Consider the following 15507-nt stretch of genomic DNA (forward strand, 5'->3'; position numbering starts at 1 on the left):
AGCTAACTGATTAGTTACTTGAATTGGAATGCGAGAGCCTTCACAGGCCACCCCCAGAACGTTCTAGAAGTTAGCTTGCAGTTGCCCTGGCAAAGGGCTCTAGACATGTTTGCTTTGAGACAGTGATTTGTTTCAGCAGACAAGCACAGCATTAGACAGGATAAAACTATTCATTCTTGCTTCCTATGCAGCAACCCAATTTGTATCTGCCACTTTGCTCTGGAGAAACCCACTTAAAAGAAGCTTTAAAAGCCAGGGGAGAGGAAAGAGGAAGGGTAAGATTAATCCTGTCTTTTCTGATTTAAAGTATGTGAACAGAAGGAATAGCTGACCGATTATGATTACACTTTAATGTTTTTGCTGTAGACCATCCATTGCTTCCATTAGGAAAAGCAAAAGTGGCCAGGAACTGATGAGCCAGCAATTTCCCATAGCTTGTCTCAGCAATGCAACATTGATCTCTTTCTCCCCACCCCAAGGCTTGCAATGCTGTCACTAATCTCCTAGCAGCAATCGTTACTAAAGGGGGAAAAGGGCCACACACTTATATTGCACACACACAAACATGTACACAGATAGATTCTATATTGACAAGATTTGACAGCAGAAAGGAAATTGCCAGTGATAGATGGTGGGCAACAAAAGGAGTTGGAAGGGAAACAAAATGTGAGCAAATGACATTTTGGGCTCTGCTTTCATGGCCCCTTCCTTTTATGAGGCTATTTCATAAATGAAAGCATCAGAAACAGATTCTGAAAAGGACCCACAATAATCCATCCTATGTAATATTTCAAGGCAAGAGTGGCCAGGCTTAAAGCATTTATAAGTTGCCTATAGATTTTCAAGATGCAGTTTGAAATGATAACAGAATGTTTCATTTTTTTAACATGTGATCTAAAGTCTATTGTTTGGTTTGTCTGAATGCTTTGTGTAGGGAGGATATCCAAGTCTTTCTGGTGCCAAATACAATACTAAAATAGTTTGAACTGTTGGACTTGCTTCTATATCAGGATATTCCTTAACTTTATAAAAAATAGAATATTAATGTTTTAGTGAGTATTCTAAAATTAGTGTATTAGTATAAAAATCCTGAGAACTTCAATCATTGCAAAAAAGTCTACATTATATTATTTAAAATGTATATATTTAGACCTCTTTATTATGTTTATATGACTATGAAAACAAAGACTTTGCAAACAGGAAAAATGTTTTTACAAATATCAAAATGGAGTGAATACAATGTACTATTGGAAGTTGTAGTAAGGTGAAATCAAAGAATCACTAGTTCATAAGCTGGAGTTATGCAATAAGAAGTGATGTTAGCATGAAATTACTGATTGTAAATCACCATTTTCTTCTTAAAGATGAAAGGCATTTGCCAAGAATTGCTTCTCCAAAGGGGGTTTTCAGATGTTAAGTTGAGCTTAGCATGAACACAAAACAGGACAGAGTAAATTTAGAGACATTTCAGATATCATCTGTGTAAAATCTACAACTATTCAGACAGAAATTATATAGCCATGATTAAAGAGAACATATGGAGAAGTAACTGTTTAGAATATATGGTTAAAGATAACTGTCTCATCCACTCACCTCCAGGGAGCATGCTGAAAAACTGCTTTTCCCCTCTGTTCAATTTTTGAGGTCTTCTTGTATTATTACTCTGATCAAAATTCTTTAAGTTTATTGGTTAGCACTTGGTACGGATCAAGAGTCCCAAAGGTAATACTTACCAAGCATCAGCAGTATGGAATGCTTTAAGATGCATCGCTAGGAAGCAAATCACTTTTCAATTAAGATCAAGACAAGAGCCCCACAATCCTTCCTAGGGAAAAGAAACATTCACATAGCTTAGCTTAATCAGAAGGCGTCTAGGGAAAAGAGGTTTGAACACTGTTAAAGACTGTGATATAAGGAAGCAGGGTTTTACAAGCAATGGGATATTTTTTTAAAAGTAAACCAACATACCATTACCAAAATACCCCAAATTTATAATTGGGCTTTATTAGGACCACTCAAAAGAGTATGTGAGCTTTTTGAATCCTCCAAAACCATTTATCTGGGAAATGGCACCCATTGCTGATTAATCCATTCTTGCAACTATCTTTGAACTGCAGGCTGCATGCCTGAAACATCTGGTTTAATTTTTCCCCCTTTCCAGGTCCCTCTTGCTTGATGAAGAATTCTCAGGAACACTTGAGTTGGTCTTAACTCAGCTATGGAGTTTTTTCACAGACCATCTTAGCTATGATTACTTTTAAGGCATAATGAAGAGGCAGTTGAGGAGGTAGCAGACATACCCCTAACTATAGCTCTGTGACCATGGAATTATTATTCATACTTGTATAACATTTTCAAATATTCCTAACATTTTACACACACGTTATAATTGCCAACTGACAAGCAACTATAGCAGCAAGTTGTAATTTCCCTCATACTGCAGATATGCCAGACAAGCTACCTATAAGAAATCCTGACTCCAACAACAGGCAGGTTTTATTCTATAAGCAAAACTGTATTACCCTTTTAGCATTCCTTTCAAAATGCTGTTAACTTTCAGCAGCAATTAACCTTTCTAATCTAATTTTACTCAGAAATCAGATGTTGCTTAATGCATCTCCTAAGTAATACATACACAAGATATACTAACAGTCAAATCTACCAAGCAAAGGAAAAAAACAGGACATGCTCCTGAGGGTTGCATGATGCCATATGCAAGACATGGCTACTGCATGCCATTTGCCTCCAAGGATTTGGCTCATTCAGAACCTCAGAGAACAAGATTTTCAGTGTTGTCGTAGGTCAAATGCTGCTGGGAAGCACATTCATACCAATTTACCTTCCCACTTGTAGCAAGTAGCAGCAATACAGTCTATTGGACTCCTTCCCTTCCCAAGATTTCTTCCACTGAATTATCCAATGCAGTGCAGACAAAGAGAGGTCACATTGTCAGAGTTTGAAAACCAGGATCAGCAAATAAAAACTGTGGTGGGGTGGGAGAGTATGGTACACGCTAGGCGTAGATTGCCAGAGAATGGTTTATGGTATAAAAGGCTCTGCATCTATTTTGCCCACAAATGTGAAGAGTTGTTCCATAGGTTGATAAAGATTGGTTTCACAAGTGATGTTTAAATAAGAAATCTTATTTTTCAAAAGTTAAATTAATTAAAACAAAAATGGGAGGTACAAATGACATTCTTACTTTTTCTGTACAACAAGTCTGGATCATCCCCCCCCCCCATTTATGGAAAAAGTCCACTGGCTGTGCACATCTGATGGAGGCAGAATCAGGGCTGAAAGCTGACTGAGTTTATAGGATTGTGCATAGCTCTCCTTCCCATACACATCAGGAAAGGAACAAAGAAAAAGAGCCAGTGGGGCTCACAATATCCAGTTTGCCTAGATGATGCTGAGAGCCACATGAAATTAGAGATTAAGCAATGTTCTTACAGATACATTCTTTGCCCAGCTATATAGCATTGAAAACATTCACATCTGACATATTCCAAAATATATATTCTTGCATCATTTGTAATGTGGCCAACATGCCAGCATTCCATGAAAGGATTGTCTAAAAAATAATCTGTTCCTTACTCATGCTCCAATTTCTTCACTGAAAATTAAACAAGAAAAAAAAAGTTGTTCCCTGAGAATTAAAATAACCAGATATTGCATTGACAAATCAATTATTATAGTTCCCACAGGGACAATGAGAAAAAATAGCATTACTCAGCAGGTTAAGTACTTTAAATATCCCACTGATTCCAATAAGAGAAGCATATTCTTAAAATTATTCCCACTGAATGGTGTGGAAGAAGGCTTATGTTTTAGAACAACTATGCCAAGTTCATGAATAAATGTCTTTAGTTTAAGAACAAGATTAATTTGTAGTAATAAGCAACCTCTTTTCCAATCTTCTATACGGCCAGTGCTGCTCTTTTTTTTACAGGATTTTGGAGGTGTCCAGTGGAAATGTTCTCTCCTTGCCAGCTTGAGTATCAAGACAGTCAAAAACATTATGAGGACTGAAAACAAAGACAGCTGGTTTGCTTCCACCAAAACAATGACTCCCACCCTCAGTAGCCACCGGAAAACAGCCCTTCCAGGACAATCCATGTTCCAATCCAAGCTCTTTTCTTATTCATGACTTAGAAAGATTGCTATCACATCTGATACAATACAGCAACTGTTCCAGCTTCAAATCTGCATATCTGAGAAAAGCAGATATAGATCTAACTGCTCAACAATTATGAGAATAACATAAATATTATGTAAAAAAAAAGGGGCTTTCCAAATGCAATTTTTGCTATAAAGACTTTATTGTCTCCCATTAAACAAAGAGGTGCACCATAATTGTGCCTCATTTGACCTAAGAAATATCAAGATATTTTACAGCTTCTCAATTCTGATACTCTTCAGATGTATTGGATTTCAACTTCTGTAAATTTATGGGAGTTGAAATTCAGTGCATCAGAAGAATACCAGATAGAGAAAAATGAGTCTATCTTAAATGAATTTACATTGGATCATATGACCCATAATCAAACACTTCCCAATGCAATCAGTAAATAAACCAGTAGTAAGAAATCAAGGGAGCTTCAAAAAGACCAAGTAGTAAGTATACTGTAGTTAGATTTTAAAAAAGAAAGGAAAGGGGAGACTGAGAGTTAGTGTAGTACAACAGAAGAGCAGGTTTTGGTTGACTACAGTTCCCATAACCAGTAGTCATGATAATTTTGAGATCAAATATTAACTGGCAAATAAAAAATATCTATTCAGTGGAATTAGTGTCTGCTTAGAGATACTCTAAATTGAATCCCCACTCAGCTAAAAAGTTTTCTGTGATCTTGGATAATTACTTGCTCTCTGTTTGACTCTTAGCTTATCATACTGCCACTGCTTACATTTCCATAAACCTCCAGCAACTGTTTTAATTCTGCCCCACAGTAGTCCTCAAAGCTATCAACCTTGACAACGCTTCTTCCAACCGACCAATGCAAAACTGAAAAAACTGGCACCCAACTGCAGCAGTGTCTTCAGTCAGTGTTACTACTACATCTTCTGCCAATTTGTCTGCTGAAAGGATGGTGTAGCATCTCAGCAGATTTAACACCATTAGGAAAGAGAGCTTAGAAGCCAAAACAGTTCCCACCAATGGGAAATTGCCTATGCCATAGCTATAACATTCTCACTGCAAACTGTTTGAATTCTAGTTGTGCCACAGCAGAGCTGAAAGTTAATAAGTTTCCTTTTCCTACCAAAGGAAACAATGTTGTGTGATCACATATCAAAAAGTTGCCTCTAGACTACTTTGATCATCCTTTCTCTGGAACTTAACACTTACAGAATTCAAGGACATGAATTGAGTAGATGGGATTTTTTACAGCAAGTACAAACAACCTTAATAGCACAAAGAGCAGCTTCTCTAACAGGCTAAGAATCTGGTGATATACAGTACATATACATACATATATGTCTTTGTGTGTGTCCCAACGTTCAAATCTTGAACTACTATTTCCTGCTGCTCCAATGTTGCCCTTGCTCTATGTTTACTGAACAGTTCTGTTTGTTTCTCACTTTGCCAGTTCTATCCTTTGCATCACGCAGGTGCAGAGTCAACTCACAATGTCATGCGTGGAAGGCTTCGCTCATGGACTGCCCTGAACTCTTTACCAGAGCATAGATATAATTAATTAAAACAATATTCTTCTCATATCAGATCAAATGTTCCTAGCAAATAAATAAGATTATCAACTATTTGAAGTTAGGAATCTGCTGGTCTGTTGCAAATCAAATCCCAATCTGTCTTCTGCCTGCTTTTGTTATGTCAACAAAACTACAGATTTCAGTTTATGAAAGAATGCAAGATATACTTTGGGGAGGTTGCTCCTTCCCAATTCCAAAAAATCTAGGGCCTTCTTTTATCCATAAGACAGGAAAGACTCCTGATGACTTATGGTGCTTGATTGGGGAATGCTCTGGAGGCTCCAAATAGGGGCTGAGAATTGCATGCTGCCTGCAGATTACTTATTCTTACTTTATGAGAAAGATCCTTACTGAAGACTCTAAATACAGTATGAGAACACACTTGACAGCAGTTATTTTAGTAGTAATAGCAGTAATAGTAGTCTTTTGCATTTTTAAGACAATCAACAAGTTTCTTGCACTTTTGCAGGAAGTGAGAAATTCCAATGAAAGCTCAGCAGTTGAATTCTGTGACAGAATTGCGTAAGTATGCATACAAAGACCAAGATTAAGCAAGCCTACAGAGAAAACAGATGCTTAAAAAAAAAAACAGAATTGAGGAAGAAAGAGAGAAAAGTTTTAATCGAGGAATCCAATGCATTCAAACTCAGAAGCCCTATAAATTTCACTGGGGGTTACTCAGTGTTACTGATGTGTACAGATGGTAGTATAATATGCAAAGTTTGTTTCTGTTTCTGTCCTGTACAATCCTAGGAACTTGGGGTCATAAACATTTCATTTACAGAGTGCTTTTTCAACATAGTGCTTGAAATTAAATCCAACTGAGATAAGTTATCAAAAAAAGTAAAATGAAAGATTGGATTTTATTTATTGACAAAATGAGAATTTTTTTTTCTGAAAGCATATTCTAGCTCTGAGGCTTCTTATTTAAAAATAAGAACAATGCTTAAAATGTTCTGAGGCAAGTAAGTGAATCACAGATGCTGCAAATCAGGGAAGACTATGTTTGAATAATCAAAGGCAAAGACTCAGGCAAAAACCTCAGCTTCTTAAAGTCCACAGTAGCCACCTGAAAACACTGTGACATTACTAGAAGAAGTGTGATTAAAAATGTCAGTTCATTCCCACCCTTACACCCCCAAATGGGCCTAAACTATTACTGAAATTTGGCCATTCTGCCATGGACTTTCAGAGATGTAATCTCAGGGAGTTACAGAGGCACAAATAGAGTGCTGGGGCTACATGTTGTCTGAAGGTCACCTATCCCTACTTTATATTGAAAGTTTGTGGCCAGTTCTGGCTACAACAGGAATAATAAATGGTTGTGTTGCCCACAGTAAATGGGCAATTCACTTCAGTATGCTAATGAGGAGTTAGGTAACCTGGCTTTTTGTTGGACTCCTGAAGTCTATCAGTCAAACTATGTATACCCAGTGGCTCAAGAAGGGAAGCACAGCACTTTAGAATAAGGTTGGGATTTTCATTCTACCCCCAAGATTTGTTGGGGAGGGGAAAGGGGGTCTGGAGCTTTTGTCTGTTTGCTTTTTTAGAAAGTAGTTACAGGCGTTAGGTTTTTAAGCGACAAAAAACAAATAACATTGATTTGCAGCAAAATATGACTTTGAAGGCTGCAAGAAAAGGAGTTTGGGGCTGCAACTTGCCATTCCCTCACCCAGTATAAGTATTAGTTGCTCAGATGGCTTTCCACCCAAGCAGAGGATGAGCTTAGGCATGAATACATGAGCTGCATATGTAAGACTTCACAAAATAGCCTGGCTCTTGACATGGTCCAACTGGAGCTTCTAAATAGGCAGAAAAGAAATTCATAGCAAGAGAGGGGAAAAATGATACCAAGTTATGAAAATATACACACACAGCATGCAGACAAAATTTGCCACAATCTAGAGCTCCTTTGTTCCTTCAGACTTAATGAACAATACACACAGTTTGCCAGAAAAAACTTGGTAAGATTCGTTTACCAATATTTAAGCTTTGAGCTAAAGGAATTTATTTCTGCCTAGATCCTTGTGGGCAATTCTCTCAGTCTAAGAATCAGCCTAGTCATTTGACAGCAGATTTATTTTTACTACTGTTATTACTGTTATTATTTAATTTTTATGATTGTGAACATAGAAGGGATGTTCCTAGCGGTTTTGCCAGCAGCGAGAAATTCCAGTGAAAGGCTCAGCAGGTAGATTTCTGTGGCAGATTCTCATTAATGTGAACACAAAACCAAGATTAAGCAAAGCTGTGGAGGAAACTCATGAATTAAAAAAGTAAATTTAGGGAAGAAGAAGGAGGCTAAGAAACCAAGAAAGTGGGAGGAAGAGAAGTGAGGCAGTTCTGTTTTCAGCAGCAAAATATGGTAATCCACACCAACTGACTGCTCCAAGGAGTTTAGGAAGTTGCCTGCTCAGTCAATCCTTTCCAAGCAAAAATGGATGCTCTTCAAGCCTCCCTCCGTGCAGTGCAGAAGTAATAGCTGCCTAGGGAGGAAGGATTTGAATACCATGTTCCCCAAGAGTACTACTGCCCTAATCACCACAACAACCACACAGTGCTGAAAATCAGCAATACAAAGAGAAAACCTAATTGTGGATCTTCTGCACAGTGTCTGGTTTGGACCTCAATATAGATGGGCGATTAGTTACTCTTTTATTTGGAAAATAGGAGCAATTGAAATCCAGAACTAGGTAATTTAGTGCCTATGGGCTTCAGTGAGTCCTGCCACATCATAACCCATTGGGTTTTGCAAATGGTACCCAAAGAGCTGGACAGCCCTTATTTCCTCCTCCCCCAATCTGTCTTTACCCAAGATATCTTCTAGCTGTGGTTACTGAGGCATCAGCTACCCAAATCTCTGAGAAAAAGTGAGCTGTATTCTAGGACTAGGAGGCTGATTTGAGTTAAGGATCCCTTGGGCCTATTGGCAGGTTCATACCTCCCTGCTTTCTCCTGTGTGAAGGAAAAATGTAACCCAGGAGGAGGAGGCAAGGCTGGCAAATGTGCCTAAGCACAAATTCCAACTGTGCCTGAAGTACAGTATGGTAAAACAGAAATCTGGTTCTCCATAGCAGAATAGAATCTGAACTTATTGTCTGCTTATGACAGACCACAGCAGACAGGAAATGGCACTGAAGGAGCCCTGGAAGACATGAGATACTCTCTGGCTCTAAATTAGCAGAAACTACTCAAACATGGTATGGCAAGGTAAGAATTTTTACTGCATACAAGAATGAAGCCACTTGAAGGAGGTGATTCCCTTCTCTCAATTTAAGAATGCAGTCCTTTCTCATACCCAATACCATGTAAATCCAGGACTTTTTTCCAACCTTTTCCACAGCTTCAAGGACATATTACTTTGGGCTTCTCAAGCCTAATGCTAAACAAATGTTGCTTGTTGACATGACATTTCTGGGAAAGTCTAGTTCCCAAAGTAACTCCCATACCTATGCTCCATATCTAATAGGGATCAATGTGCCCATGGGAATGTGCCTTTATGCTAATTTTATTATTATTTTAATACAAAACAAAGGTGGGATACTAGCATTCTGTAAAGCAGAGCACCAGATTTCAGCATCTTCTTTATTTACAAGAATGTCTCTGGACCCCATATTGGGTCCACAAATATTCTTTGAAAATCAACATGATGGATAGCTCCAGCCCAGCATGCTCTATGCTCTGTGCCCAGAAAAAAAGGCCAATGACCCCTCGCACACACATACCAACCTTGATGATAGGGAACATGGGAGGGTAGTTTGCCTTTCTAGTAAATGAGCATTTTGTGACTAGTCACACTCATTACTGCAGCCACTTTGTAAGAGTACCCACAACACCAAACACACTTTAAATCTCATTCAGCAAGCCACAGCCTTATTGCTTTTTTTTTTTTAATTGCAGGGCAAAGAAAAAGTGTTGCCTTTAAACTGTAATTCTTAGGATACTGTAACAATTGCAATTGTACAACAGCAATATTCCTGCTTTTATCCAACCTTTCCAAAACAAAACAAATGTTTAAAAATAAACAATTAGGTTAGTTAGTGTGATGCCACTACACAGACATTAACAAAGAGGAGAACCAATTCAAGGGTCCCTGTGAAAAAGGTATTGCTATTAGCAAGACCAACCTGGAGCAGGAAAACAGTAACAGCAGTTGCATTCTGAATGCAGAAACTACACAGAAGCTCATGGAATGTAGCATAAGGATGCACTTAGCAGTGCGAAAATGGCACTGCTTCCAGGGTTAACAATCTTTCAGCTGATGATTTGTATGTATTTATGAGCACTACTGAATGACCTTCAAGAATGCCTGTAAGACACCGACAGGGTGCATTAAAGAAACACGAGTCCTTTTCTTTCCTGAACATACAGCTTTTCCACACTTCTATCTCTGATGCAACAAAGAGCACATTATCAAATAGAAAATTATGAAACAGAAGGGACTACTACATCAATTCCAAAGGGTAAGACCAGTAGCTCTATCTGAGGCGACTCAAGTATCGATACCCCTTTCAACGGTCATGTACAGGTTCCTGTCCTATTGAGCTACCCACATCCTACCCCTATACATATTTACTCAGAGGCGAGTGCCATTTAATGGAATTTGCTTTCCAATGTGTTTGCTTAAGGACTGCAAGCAAAGAGTTCTTCAAGTGAAATGCATCCGGGGTAATATTTCTGCTGCTCTTTGAAATAAAATTGTCAACAGCAGCAGAATTCTGTTGACCAGATGAAAGCTCCAGGAATCCCAAAATACTGCACATACTTCAATGGCAGAAGCTGTTTCAATAAAAGATTATCACCCAATGAATTTTCCTGCCTCCCAGCAGGCTCTGTAATGTGTGCCAGACATGAAAACATAGGTTGTTCCATTACCCTAGATACATTATTCAAAGCGGCAAAATGAAGTGATACAGCCACCACTGTAGTGGAAATAATGCAAGAATGAATCCCTTTCTAGCCTTACAAAGGAAATCCACTTCATCAGTGGCTTTACATAAACAGCTCTTGTTTATGAAGCCAGATTTCATTACAGGCAGGAGAAATGTTATCTTTTTGTGGACAAGCTAAAATGGACTGCAATACAATAGGCCTATGTGACACAGCGATATTACAAAGTCAGAGAGCAATTCTTGTTTATTATTATTATCCAAAACATTGTCCAGTTCAGAGTTAATGAGTGGCAAGGATGATGCTTATTCAGTGAGGATGGCTTGGAGCAATAGATTACTAAACCGTCATAATGCCATCGATGCTTCATGGGTGAACATCAATACAGTACTTTTTCCAGCCAAAGTAGGACATCACGAGAAAAGCTAAAAGGATAAGCCAAACTCAATATCTGAATGGGCACATGGGAGCCCATTATCTGAATGGGCACTCTAAATCATGAATCTGTCAGTACCTTAATTTAGGACTGCAATCTGATGCATGTGTATTATTATTAACCCCCTAAGAAAATGATTCTTAGTAAATAGCATTAGATGCCAGAGAAAAGAAAAACTGAGAGTCCTTACAAAGCCAAGATATTTAATCTGTTAGATTATAAACTCCATCACAGACACAAGACAGCTCCAAAATCCTTAGGATTGCTCAGCCAAAGCAAGCAATTTGTGGGCACTACTATCCCAGCAAACACACAGCAAAACCTATAACTTGAGTTTTCTGTTGTCCAAGCTTTTCATTGTTCCAGTAAAGGAAAACCATGTAAGAACAGCATTTAAGTATAAATTTAGGTGAGGGAAGCATACAACAATATCTGCCCATAAATCTATTTTATCTACTAATGATTTGCTAACGGAAGTTATTTGATTGGGTTTGGTTTTTTTTTTACATAAAAGTTCCAAGAACATGAAACCATCATACCATTTACAATGCTTCATCAAGTATACGGGGGGGGGGGGCGAGCCTTGTCTGTAAGCATTCACATATGTCTTTGCAGAAAGGGAACCCTTTCTTGATTTGATATTCCTGAGTCAGCTTACATAAGAGCAGATTATAGGGCAATTAGAACAATTAATCAAAATTTGACCAAGGTGCATTGATAAGATAGCTGCAACAGCAGAATCAATAAATATAATTAATAACTGCACGCAGCATCTCATGCTGAACAACATCTAACTGAAATGAGGAAAAGAGGGAGAAATAAATGAGCTGTGCAGCAGAGATAAGACGAATATGCTTTGTTCTGCCTCCCAAGACTGTCTACTTGCTGGAAGGATTACAGCGGATATGACCAATATATATGGACAGCACACATGAACACAAAATCCTATGGCACTAGAGGAGTTGTGTGTGAGACCAAGGCTCTAAAAACTAGCAGGAATCAATGACTTAGGATAGAATGCCAAGTAAACAATACATCTTTAAGTGGGACTCCAAGATAGTAAAATTGGAAAGTAAGAAAATAGAAGCACTTCTGATGACTTAAAGAATAAAAACTAGCTTGGAAGAGAACAATTGGATACCTCACAAGGCAGGCCAAAATATACTAACTAACTAAATAACACCTTTAACTTAGGTGACCGTAAATAGAAGTAATATGTGCATGAATTGTGGGTGAGTGGAATATATCGGTTGATGGGTAGAATGCTTTCAAAAGATTGACATTTAGCTGGACTTTTCATCCAGATCCCAGTACCTTAGCAATCCAGGTAAAAGGAAACCCTACAGAGGAGATGAAAAGTGTTTTAGGAATTAATGTGGGCACCATGGATTGCAAGAAAAAGGTACATATCTAGGACAGGAAGGAAAGATGCTTAAGAAGATTAATGCCATCTGAAAGGAAATTGGGGGTGGGGTGGGGTGGGGTGGGGGTGGAGACATGGGGAGAATCAAGCAGGCATGGCTGTAGGGTAAGTGCATGAATAATCAATAGGACAGCCTAAGAGAAAAGTTACTTGGCTGAAAAGCACAGGTATAATATAACTGTGTACAAGCAAGAATTCCATGCATTTCTATAAATAAGGCATGCCATTCATTAACTGATAGAGTGGATAACAGAAAAGGGATATTACAATCTGCACACATGTACACAAATATCACAAAAAAAGTAAAACAAAAGTCTATTAATGATACAAAGGAATCTGGCAAGAGACCAGACTAACCAAGAATACAGTGCCAAGCCTGCAATAGAGATCAGTGTTTCTTCTGTATTTGCTTATAATGCAGAAAAATAAGGGTAGCTCTGAGAACGACAAGGATCAACACTGCAAGAGAAAGATCTGTTGTTGACAAAGACCCAGGTCCAGGGAGTAAGATGCATATACATATGTGTGAAACCCAGAATCAAATGAAGGGAAGTTGTTAAAATGTGAAAAATGAGGCGGACAAGAGGTAGCATCTAAAGTGAAAAATCTTCAGCTTCCCATTTCCCTGAAAGCTCTTAAATGGGACTCTGAACTTCTGCCCCTTTTTCTGGGTGAATGGAGACTGACTGTAATGGGCATACATTCCACACATTCTCAGGAGCCCTCTCCTCTACAGTTAAGATCGACAAGGTCCATATTAAAGCTCTGATATAAAATGAGTTAATATCTCAGGGAGAGCCTACAAAGTCTATGAGGAAAGCCAGTTCCAGAGTGTATAAAGCAGGAAAGGAGAGTTGCAGCAGAAGCCGGTGGATAAGAAAGAGGGCTATGGGGTCAATGAGCACAATACGGAGACACACAGGCCACGTATATGGGATGGATACAATTCTTTCTGTCTTCATTCCTTTCAAAGGCTTAGCAGCTGCGTGGGACACAGAAATTCCGTAGGTGCAGCCGCTCTCTCTGTTTCCTTCCACAAGCACGTGAAGAGGAATGGATGGCCTGCCCAATCTGTGTCACAAGCACATGGCAGGAAGAGGGAAAACAGGCACCAACTGTGTTGAGAATCAAGTCTCAGGACTAAGTTGGCATGCTAAGAACCCAGGACAAAACAAGCATACACACACATACAGAAAGGAGAGCTGGGTAGGTAGCAAAACAGTTCAAAAATTGCTTCCGAGCTTGATCACAAAAGCAGCTAGCAGTGGGAATGAGTCACAGCAATGCAGTAAATGTGAATCCAATTGCAAGACTAAGGCCAGAAGAGTCAGGGGCCGGATGGGCCATGTACCAACGGTACCTGTCACTCAGCCACCAGCCTGCTGAGCAAAGTACTTGGCCTAAGTCAGCTGCCGAAACCACCAAGCTCCCAGAGATTCAGCAAGAAGCTCCTGGCATTGGGTGGCTTGTGAAGTACAGGTAGCAATCCCAGTTCAGACTAGCAATGGGTAACTCCACACACACACACTTAGAGAAGCCTGACGCTCACTGGCTGACCTTGGGCTCTGCTGCTCCCTCCAGCCTACCTAACAAGGTTGTAGTGAGGAAAAACGGAGGTCCGGCGTTGGGGAGACCTTATAAATAAATAATACATCGGAGGGGGAGAAGAGAGAGCGACGCGAACTGCGCGAAGGAGCCCCCCCCCCCCCCACCTCGCCTCACCTGGGAGGTTTGGCCGCGGCGCTCTCTCGCTTGTCCAAGACGCCGGGCACGCAGTTGGTGAGCTCGGTCCAGTCGGCGTGCAGCCCGCAGCTCCAGCCCGTGGAGAAGCGCGAGAAGAGCCAGGTCTCCCGGCGGTTGGGCCGGTAGCAGGTGCACTTCTTCTGCCCGGGCCGGCAGTCGCAGGGCACCTCGAGGCGCACGTTCTGCACCAGGTGGCGGCCGAAGGTGGTGCCGCCCGTCTTCTGGATGTGCAGGAAGACGATCACGTCGTCTCCCTTCATGTCGAAGGCCAGCTGGCGCTCCAACTCCCGCACGGGGAAGTAGTACTTCTTGACGTAGTGCGGGTCCGGAGTGGGGAAGAGGTCCAGCTCATCCTGATACGAGCGGCCGCTCGGCGAGCCCAGACTCAGCCCCGGCCCCACATACTGGTACAGGATGAGCATGAAGCACACCGAGCCCGCCACGATCAGCAGGAACTTGCTGTTCCTTTCAACCATGGTCCTTCCAGCGCGCTTCATATACCACCATCTCCCGGCAATGGGGAGGCGGCGGCTGCTCCTGGAGGTGTCGGCGCTGCCGAAATATGTTCCTGTTCCCTTGCTTTGCCTCCAACACCAGCACCAACAACCAAACCGGCGCCTCCCTTTGCAAGAAGCGGGGATTCCCTGCTCCTCTCCTTTTTTTCTTCTCCTTCAGTCAGATCAGCAGAAGGGGGAGGCGAGGACGGGGGAGGGGGGCGTAGCGCGCGGCTCCAAATGACCCCCTCCCCCGGTTCCGCCTCCCTCACAGCCCCGTCCCGCCTCTGCCTACGGGACTTTGTCTCCACCTTTACTCCAGCTCCAATCTGGCCGGGCGATCGGGCTCACACGACCCGCAGCCCTCAGTCTCGCGCTGGGTTGCCCGCCGCCGCCGCACGCTAGTTCGAGTCCTTCCTGCCTGGCTTCCTATTGCCAAGCCCCACCATGATCTGAGCCCAGCATGCACAGCGCCGCCTCCTCTCACTTCTCTCGCAGCTCCAAGCGCGCAGTGGAGAAGGGAGAGCAGTCGCGGCGGCGGCGGCGGCGGCGGCAGCAGCAGCAGCAGCAGCAGCAACACGGGCACGCCGCAAAGACAGCAGTTCTGGAGGCTCCGAAGTTGCAAGCGCCCGCCCGTAGAAATTTTGGGTGTGCGCGCGCTGCTGCTGTGGCTGCGGTGTTTTGGGGACTTCTCCACTTCCTCTTTTACACAACCAAAGCCTTCCTACCAATGGGGAAGCTCAGATACCGATCTTCACGCTCAGGAGCAATTGTATCCGTTGATTTCAGAACTGGTGGTCGGATCTCCCTTCCCC

General features: G+C 41.3%; 1 protein-coding gene across 1 annotated transcript in view; it reads right to left on the minus strand.

Moving 5' to 3' along the window:
• HS6ST1 (heparan sulfate 6-O-sulfotransferase 1) overlaps window positions 1-15241 on the minus strand; it is a 218581-nt gene extending 203340 nt beyond the window's left edge. Inside the window, exon 1 of the mRNA XM_063306947.1 lies at window positions 14178-15241. Within this exon, the coding sequence (XP_063163017.1) occupies window positions 14178-14695 (518 nt within the window). The 5' untranslated portion in view covers window positions 14696-15241. The remainder of the gene's footprint in view (window positions 1-14177) is intronic.
• Between the last annotated feature and the right edge of the window lie 266 nt (window positions 15242-15507).

This window comes from Candoia aspera, chromosome 6 (assembly GCF_035149785.1).
Source record: "Candoia aspera isolate rCanAsp1 chromosome 6, rCanAsp1.hap2, whole genome shotgun sequence".
NCBI classification, from domain to species: domain Eukaryota; kingdom Metazoa; phylum Chordata; class Lepidosauria; order Squamata; family Boidae; genus Candoia; species Candoia aspera.